Source organism: Xiphophorus maculatus, chromosome 18 (assembly GCF_002775205.1).
Source record: "Xiphophorus maculatus strain JP 163 A chromosome 18, X_maculatus-5.0-male, whole genome shotgun sequence".
Taxonomy (NCBI): Eukaryota; Metazoa; Chordata; class Actinopteri; order Cyprinodontiformes; family Poeciliidae; genus Xiphophorus; species Xiphophorus maculatus.
This window is the reverse complement of record NC_036460.1, coordinates 1,803,310-1,812,991: the sequence shown is the minus strand read 5'-3', so window position 1 is coordinate 1,812,991 and position 9,682 is coordinate 1,803,310. Positions and strand designations below refer to the sequence as shown.

At 38.3% G+C, this 9,682-nt stretch overlaps 1 protein-coding gene across 1 annotated transcript; it reads left to right on the top strand.

Annotated features, from left to right (window-relative positions):
- The first annotated feature begins 5,498 nt into the window (after positions 1–5,498).
- On the top strand, positions 5,499–9,024 carry rpl35a (ribosomal protein L35a). The gene is made up of 5 exons (XM_005808232.2): positions 5,499–5,560; positions 6,250–6,286; positions 6,458–6,610; positions 6,682–6,826; positions 8,938–9,024. The coding sequence occupies exons 2-5, from the start codon at positions 6,276–6,278 to the stop codon at positions 8,959–8,961; spliced, it is 333 nt and encodes a 110-aa protein (XP_005808289.1). The 5' UTR covers positions 5,499–5,560; positions 6,250–6,275; the 3' UTR covers positions 8,962–9,024.
- The last annotated feature ends 658 nt before the right edge of the window (positions 9,025–9,682 follow it).

Sequence of the window (9,682 nt, the reverse complement as noted above, 5' to 3'; positions counted from 1 at the left end):
AGGCTGAGATAATCGGGCCAAAACAATGTTGAATACGAACGATTTTAGTTCGGGCGTATTCAACACACCACTCACTGCAGGACGTTGTAAGATTGTCGTAAAGGGAAAATCGGGGCAAAAAAAAAATGCTTTAGCTGGAACGCCAACATGAAGAAGCATTACCTGACGGTCCCGGGTCGCAGCAAAATTACCAAGTCTTGACCGGTCCGCGGTAATAAAAAGGTTGAGGACCACTGGAGTACATGACAGAGAAACTGAACTAGTCTCAAGAAACTGAAGGAGTCTTTAAAAACTGAACTAGAAAGAAAGAAAACAAACAGACCAGAGACAGAAAGCGAGTCTTGAGAAACCAAACGGGTCTGGTGTAACCAGACAAGACTTGGAAAACAGAACGAGTCCTGAGAAAGAGAATAGGCCACAGAATGTAAACAAGACATCAGAAACTGAACGAGTCCCAAGGAACTGAACTAGTCCCCAAAAAGGGAGCAAGTCCTGAAAAAAGAGTAAGCCAGAGGAAGAGAGTCTTTGGAAACTGAACAGGTGCAAGGGAACTGAACTAGTTAAGAGAAAGGAAGGAAGTTTCTCTGAAAATAGGCCAGAGAAACTGAACGAGTCTTAGGAAAACGAACGATTCTGGAGGAATCAAACAAGTCTTTAGAAACTGAACGAGTCTCAAGGAACATATCTAGTCCTGAGAAAGAAAGCAAGTTTTAAGAAAGAGAGTAGAAATTGAACAAGACTTGGAAAAACTCAGCTAGTTCCAAGAAAGAGAACAAACAGGCCAGAGAAAGAAAGCGAGTCTTGAGAAACCAAACAGGTCTTATGTAACCAGGCAAGTCGTGGGAAAGCGAACGAGTCCCATATAGAGAGCGGATCCTCAGAAACACTGAAAGCTGACGAAGTTGGCAAACCTTTCATTGAAATCTTACTGATTAGATGTAAATATTCTTTTTTCTCTCTGTCAACGTAAAGACGCCAGTTTTTCATTTTAGTTTCGGGGAATATGTTTTGACTATATTGGGTGAAATACTAAAGGTCAAATTTTCTCCCAAACTCCAGGAGTTTTTTTTCGTATTCATGTTTGTAGGCACTGAACCTAAAAACTGAAACTATAAGTAAAGTTTCAGGCTTTGCTGTTTTTTGCACATAATGCTGTTTCTAAGTTTTATTGACTACTTTGTTTCCATACAATGCTTTTTGTATCTATAGAACTTTAAAATGACCTTGTGGTTAAGGATGATAATAAAGCTAATTACTGTCTGATTTAGTTTGAAAGCACTTCAATAAGTTAAGTTGAAACAATAGCTTAAGTTATAAAATAATAAAATACTCAAAAAATTGTGTATGCAACTGACATTATGATAACATGCTATCTATATACGACTGAAGCTTTGATAGCTAAATGCTAAAATTATGCTAACACTAATCAGTAGCTACTGCTGACGAAGTTTGTTATAATATTTAAGTTACATTAAATGTATCACAATAATGTTGATTACTGCTGAGATGACTCAGCAGTTCTTAATTTAGCTTTGTTGGTTGCTACCATACATCATTAGCTTCGGCTAGCATTAGCTGGAATTCTGTTGAACTGTGCTTAGGTGGCTTATAGGCCCAAATGGCTTCAGTGAGTAAAGCAACAATTCTGATGGACATTTGCTAAGTTGCTAAATGAGTTATCTTAAGCTGTTAGCGTGGTTGACTCAATAGCGAACTGTCTAGCGCTGATAAGTTGTCATAAAATGGAATAAAACTGGTAATGATGAAGACAAAGCAGGAAACTTTATGTCCTAAAGTCCAGTAGATGATCGAATTACTTTTGGTAAACCATTTGTACTGATAAGAGGGCAAAATTTAGAAAAGCAAAAACTCTGGCTAAGTTAGTTAGCTGTTAGCTACACAGTTAGCTAAACTCATGTTACAATAGCGAACACAAGCTGTGCTTGATATGTTGGATCACTACAGACCTTTGATATACTATAATATCAGAAATTCAGGTTTCTGTCCTGCGGCAGTGACCGGTCACATGACGCATATTTAAAATATGGTTTTAAATCTAGTTTTTCTCACAGACTCAGACTCAGATTAAGTGTGAAGTGCTCTGTATGTGAACGAGTTGACAGAAACGCCAATAACCAAGTTTCAGACCAGATGTTGGTTAAATTAAACACAAGAAATAAACAGAAGCCAGAATTTATTCTGTATGATTCTTTTACTTCAGATGAAATTATAACAGTGCTACTTATAAAAAATGGCGTATTTTATTTTATTTACTCAACTTCATACCTTAAGTTGCTGTGAAAAGCAGAAGTTCTGTTTAAAATCCAGCTTTTTCTCCAGGCTCGTTTCTTGGCCTCTGTCCTCTGATTGGCCGGCTGTAGAAAGCCGACCAATCAGCAGAGAGCTAGGCGTTGCTCAGTTTAAGGGTGGAGCATGAAGATTGGCTCCATTTTTGATGTTTTCTTTTCTTTCGCTCTGTTTCTGGCGTCTCCATCAGATCCAAAGTCGCTTTGATCTTTCTGACTGAACCCTGAACTCTGACTGTCAGGCTTTCCACCAATCCTGGGGCCAACAGATGAAATCATGTTTATACATATATGTATGTTTGTTATTATTGTCGTTTACATTCAGCTGTTTGGATTTCCTGTTGTTCTGATTTTCACCCTGTAACGGAGCAGTTAGTGTTCAGAAAACTCCTGTAAATATATATAAATATAAATATATATATATACATGTGTAGATATGTTGTACATATGAAGCTGAAGCCTGTCTGTTGCCATGGCGACACTGCAGGTTAAAGGTCACTGTTGGTTTGCTGTAGCGGTTCATCCTGCTCCGAGCGCACTACATTTATTTATGGAGCTCGTTTTAGTGGAGGAAGAAGAAGACAACAGGAAGCAGCTTTTTAATTTAAAACATGTTTACTGAGGGGTCGTGCTGCGTTCAGGCGCAGTGGGACATCACTAAACACTAACCTAAAAACACTTCTCACAGTTTGTGCACAAACTTAGCTCATGTTTTTATCCTGTAGCACCCTGTGTTTAGACTGCCAGGCTGAGTTCTGCCTGTCAGACTGAACTCGGGGGAAATCAGCAGCTCGGTTTCTCAGAGGACAGGTGACTTGGCGTTGTAAAGACATTGAATTCAAATTTCTGTCCGGCAGCAGTGACCAGTCACGTGATGCAGTCTCACTGTTTTTAAAGGACATTCCACCATTTTAAAGGACAAACATGTTTTTACTTTTTTCTGTATAAAAGATGAATCCGACTGTTTGAAGAGTTTAAACAAAAAATAAATATTTTAATGTGATTTTTCTCCTTTTTTGTGTGTATGATTTTAAACATTTCAGTTCTGACCTGATCAACGCTGCACAGATCAGTTCTGGTCACAGGAAGTAAAAGGGTTCTTTAGGGATAAAACGGGGCATTTGGCATGCACTGAACGGGACACTGAGGACGACCCAGGAGGCCCCTAATGGTCGGGGGTTACTCTAGGCCTGGTGCTCAGAAACTTGGTAAACTGAGAACCAAGGGTTGAACCAGGAACCAGGCGGACCTTGGAAAAGGTGTCCAGAACCAGGAGGAACCAGAACTACTAATATAAGGTGGTCCAAACCCAGCAGAGAGCAGAACCTTGTCCACATTGACCCACCCATTACACATATGCCATTTGGCCCCCAGCTTCACGTGGGGTGAACGTCACTCCACTCTTCAAGACAATGCTGCCATCAGGCATTACCAGGAATTGCAAAATCTTCCCAAATGTCCTGTTTGGACCCAAGTGGCCCAATTCAAATGCCTGCCTAATGTCCATGTTGGTCCTCCTGGATAATTGGGGTCAGGGTGGAAGGCATGCAAATGAATGGAAAATCATGAACATCTAACTCTGACCCTTCCCCTACCCCAACCCTGACCTCAGGCTTGATGTGTATCTCTACTTAGATTTACCATTTTACCTGGGTTCATGGATCATGGCTACCTTATAACCTGTTGGTTGATTTTAACCAACAGGTTTAAATCAACCAACAGGTTCCTAACCCCGGGGTATCAGTGCTTACGTTTTTACCTTAATACATTCATTTAGGATTATGTGAAGTCTCCTTGTGTTTTACAGAAGGAAACTTCTTTACCTTAGCCTTAATTTAATGGCATAGATCCCTAATTGGCCTTATACAACACACAGCGAGGCTTGATTAACCTTGTCTGGGCTGTTGTTGGGTGAGGGAGTTTAGGCTTGGACGGGTTCAGGGGGAAGTCATTGCGACCCTAACCATCATACTAACATCTCTCCTTTATTCTAACGTTTTTTCCTGTTTTTTCTGATGTGCACGTTGGTCCTCGCAGACAACAGGAACCAGTTAGTTACTCTAACTCTGCTTGTCTGATACGTCACAATAACAGATAGTTCTTGTCACATCATATGAAAATAATAATAAATGAATAAAATGTTCACTAAACACTAAAAGTTCACAGTGCGGTCTTAAAGCGGTGGGTTTGAGTGCAGATCTGAAAATGGGAGAAGAATCAATGTTGAACTATCACATAAAATAAATCACAAATGTAAAATAAAAACTGAGATATATTGGAAATATACAGATTATTTTGGGTCACAAGAATAATCTGACTGAAAAAAATAATTCTGATTTTTTTTTTGTCAGTGTGTCTAATCCACTTCTGTAGAAATAGAACAATAATAAAGTTAAATAAACTTCTTTTCCCTTCTTTTTCTCTTTTCAGTTTTATAGAGATGTAAACATTTTATTTGTAATATAAGCCTTTGCTGCCTCGCAGTAAATACAATCTGATCTGTTTTGTTACATAACAAATGCCCACGAGAATTTCTGTTCTGAAAAAGGCAAATATCCGCGTTTACACATAGTCACGTGGTATGTTTTCATCCAATCGGAAGCAGAGAAGCAAAAAACGATCTCTAATAAATGTTTTTAACTGAAACTGTAAATAAATGTATGTGCCTAATTTTTACTGTTTAATTGTAGTTAGCTAAGTAAAGTTGATATGCAGCTAGATTAAGGTTTCGACATACAAACTCATTGATATGTAATGTTAAATAATATATATTGATCCCAGAAACTTGTAACACAGTGCCCACTAGTGGTGAGGAGAGACAACCGGAGCTATTCATGCTATGCTCTTTCTGGACTACATACCAGCCTGTTTATAATTTGCTAAATATTCCCAGAACTTCTTGAAAACATGTATAGCCAGCCCAGAAGTAAACTGCACACCACCCAACACGCCCCCAACCAACCAACACCCCGAGAAGGTTAGAAACTAAGTCTGATAAATTAAAACTTTTACTACAACTGCAAAATCGCGATGATGTACAAGAACGTAAGAATTTCACAGCTGATTATTTAGTTTTTATTTTTCATTAATGGTGATAGTAGTTAATATTAAACATTCAAATGTTTAATTCTTTGTTTTAAAAGAGGTGTTTTTGTTATTTTGATCAGGCATCCTAATGGGCAGCTCCCTGGACTGCGATTACCCGGCAGGCCTTGGGTCCTGCCTTTTCCTCCATCTTTGTGGACTGTTCGCAGGTAAGTGTGTATCTGTCCGATTAAAACTGAAAATCAGCCACACATTGGCCTACCTGATTTAAATACTCACTTGTTTAGAGGGAGAAGACTGTCCTCTTTCATTCGGGGTGATTATGTCAGCGGTGTGATCTCCGATGGCGGAGATTTAAATCGGATAGTAAAGCTAACAGAAATTAGCGAAGCCGATTACGTCTCAGCCGCTCCGCTGCAGGGGGACTAAGCAGCTATTAACCACATTCTGAGCGAGGCGGAGGGGTCTCGGGTCTTCAGAGTAGATTCGGGGTCTGTTTGTGTCACAAACGTTCAGCTTTACTGCTGAACTTCGTTATAAATCAGTAAAGGCCAGGACTTACCATCCGGTCTGACGTTTAGCTACCCCACGTTTCTGCTTGTCCTGTTGGGTTCAATTCCGCTATAATCTGGATAAATGCTAGAAAATGAGTAGCCGAACTCATCTCTGGTTAGTTCCGGTTCTAATGGATCCTCATTTGAAACGAGCTCGGTTTCCAAATCAAAGCAGCCCGGAATAAACTGTCAAACAGCCCAGAGCGGAGGGAGGTTTAGCGTTAGCTTCAGATCAGAGATGCTGCAGGACATCTGGGGTTCCTCTGGAGGTTTTCAGATCAGATGACATCCAGTTCTGTGTCTTCATGTTTGTGATTTGCTCTAATGTATCTGTGTGTTTGCAGGTGAACTCACCTGAAGAGGACAAACGATGCCTGGAAGGTGAGTTCTCTGGTCTTGTCTCGTTTTTCTGGAGGAGCTGAATGAAAACTTAACTTTTTATCCTCAGATTCCCTTGTTTTTCTGCTTAAGTTTAATAATTAAAAAGAAATTCAGGAACTGGTGTTTGTGGGTAATGATGTGTTAAGTGAGCCGTTGACCTCTGACCCCCAGACTTTGGAGTAAGGCCATCTTCACCGGCTACAAGCGTGGGCTGCGGAACCAGCGCGAACACACGGCGCTGCTGAAGCTGGAGGGCTGCTACAGCCGGGATGAGGTCGACTTCTACCTGGGCAAACGTTGCGCCTACGTCTACAAGGCCAAGAAGTGAGCGCCACCGCCCGCATCACGACACAGCCACCGCTGCCTCAGCTCAAACTGTGTGTGTGTATGTGCAGGAACACAGTGACGCCCGGCGGGAAGCCCAACAAGACCAGAGTGATCTGGGGGAAGGTGACCCGCGCCCACGGCAACAGCGGCATGGTCAGAGCCAAGTTCAGCAGCAACCTGCCGGCCAAGGCCATCGGACACCGAATCCGGGTGGTGAGTTCTGCTGCTGCTGCGGTTTCCTGGAGGTTCTGCTCGGGTTCTGATCAGACTTCTGTCTGGTTCAGGCATTTCTTAGTTGGGTTGATGCGGTTCCAAAACTCGCTCTACACCAGCAGCCTTAACATTCATCACAGAAGAGCTGAACCATACGGACTAAAAGTTTCATCATGATTTATTGTCACAACGATAATAAATAGTTCTTATCGTCACTTCTATTTGTTTTCAGTTAACTGTAAAACTTTCATGGTAATCGTAGCTCCACAAACACAAACCATCTCTTTAAAACATTCCTGTGCAACAAGCTTCTTTAGGCCACCAGGCACATCAAGATGTGATTTATATCCCTGAACTGCTCACATATTCTCAGATGGATTGATATTTATTGAAAAAACTGTAGAGAATAGTAATTCTAACAATCCCGACGATAAAAACTGTTTTGTATTATCAACATGATTTTTAATGTTTTATCATGTGAACAAATGTATTGATGTGATTTTAATTTTTCAATTGTGTTTTTTCAACATCAAAATATTGACAGTTTTCTGCACATTTCAAGTGGAAACGCAGCTGCAGCAGCAATTTGATTCAGATTTTCACGTTTCGATCCAGAAACAAATTTTTCTGTTCAAGCTGTTTATAGTTTCTGTTTCAATGATGCGACTGAAAGAGAAAAAGACTGTAGACAAAAAGACGTTTATTCATAACTGTTCTCTAAGGTTCCATACAGGATCAAATTCAATCAGTTAAACAAAAATCGGTTTGTTCATCAAATTTTGTAACTTAGTTTACCAGTATGAGGTTAGCTTAGCTGCCTGGCTTTTCTGAATCAAAAAAGAAAAAATCATAGAATTATTCAGCATGCAGACGGTGGATTCAGTATTCAACTGAAACACATTTTAAAATACATTTTTCAGGATTCCCAGATGCAGAAATTGTGATTTTTCTGTAGAGTGTGAACTCGGTCTGAGTTACAAACCTGCAAACACAGGAGAGTTTGTTACGTCAGCAACTTCAGAACCACAACATCCAACATGGCGGACCGGTCACCGCTTTGGCTTTTGTGCTATTTTGAATGTAGAGTGTCTGTATTATTGCTGAGATATTTAGCTGTTCAGATGTCTTTGTTTTGAGTTGTTGAATGCAGAGCAAGATTTGGTAGTTTTCACACAGAAAAACAAATCATTTCATTATTTTACATTTAAAAGCTGATATTTTCTGCGATATTTCCACCTCAACATTGAAAACATGACATGCAGCAGTGAATTGTGGGTAAAGCACTTCAACTCAGTTTTAAACGTTCTGGAGAGTCTCTATGGCAAACTGTTATAACATTTAATAGGTTAGCCCACCATTCTGAGAACAAATCAGAGATTTAAAGGAATCTGAAGCGAATTTCTTACTGGTAACAGTTATAGTTCTACAAATGTTGAATTTAAATTTCTACTTGTAATTAATATAATTGATCAGTAATCAGTTTAAAATCAGCCACTTTGACTCCCAGTGTTGCTCTAGAAAGAACTGGATCTTTTGAAACCACAATCTAAAAATTGGACTCGCATCTGTTTGTAAAAATCTGTTTCGACTTTTAATGGTTCAATGTTTGACTGAAACAGAATTTAATTATTCTTCAGTCTTCAGATTAAAAAAATAAAAAAAACCAGAATTTCAAACATCTGATTCTGATTTTATAAATAAACCTCCAACTTTAAGCTGCAATATCTACGGATTTTCTTTATTTACCAAAACATCCAGAAATTATTCTTAATCTGTTGAATAATAAATATATTTATTAGAGATGCACAATAACGATCGGCCGATATTAACAGGTGATTATTTCTGTCCTGTTGTATTTTCTGCTTTTCTCAGAAGTTTAGGAAATATTTAAAATCAATCAATATCGGATTTTTCTTTCGGTGTATCTCTGGTTTTTATATATATATTTTAAAATAAATTCAGTTTGATCATTTAAATCCTGATTTTACTTCTTTGGAACCAGAACTGTGGTTTCATGTTCTGATCTGTTACAGCAGGAATATCTGGTGTTCTCTTATTGTGAAGGAGTCCCGGTGCTTTTATTCTGACGGTGTCTCTTCCTGTCTTTGCAGATGCTGTATCCGTCTCGGGTGTGAAGACGATCCATCATGTTTGTACAGAAATGATAAAAACGGATCAATAAACTGATCGGCGCCAAACTGCTGTGTGTTTTTGTTCTTTTGTCCGACTCGCTTCCACATCACAACTTCTAGTAACTGCTCAGTATTTTCTGTTAGTCTTATAAAATATGTTATTAATCTTTTTATATGTTTTACCACTTTGTGAACGTTAAACACCTGAATTTTCTCTTTGGGACAATAAAGGCTGTTTCTTTTATATTCTCATATAGAAAATATTAACACTAAATACTGACACATTTTGGGTTTTCAAACATTAATGAAAGGACTTCACTCTACAGATCGACTTTAATTATGTTTGTAGAGATAAAAAAATTAAAAAGTGAATTTCTACCAAAACCTCAGAAATTTTTAGATTAATAGATTTCTTTTTAGAAAAAAGGATATTTCTGAGTTTGAAATTTTGCCAGAGAAAAAGACTTAATTTTTATTTTTTTTTATATTCTCCAAATTTCTGAGTTTTTAGCTATTTTTTGTCTTTTCAAACTCAAATGTTCTTTTTTCTAGATTTTATTCCAACAACTTTTTAAATTTAAAGTTTACTTTTTTCCATTTTCTAGGATTTTTTTTTTCAGAAAATTTCTGAGACTATTTTGAAATTTTTTTTTTTAATTTTCCAACTTTTCAAACTGAAGTTTGTTTTTTATATATATAATCTTTTTGTTTCTTTTTTTATAAA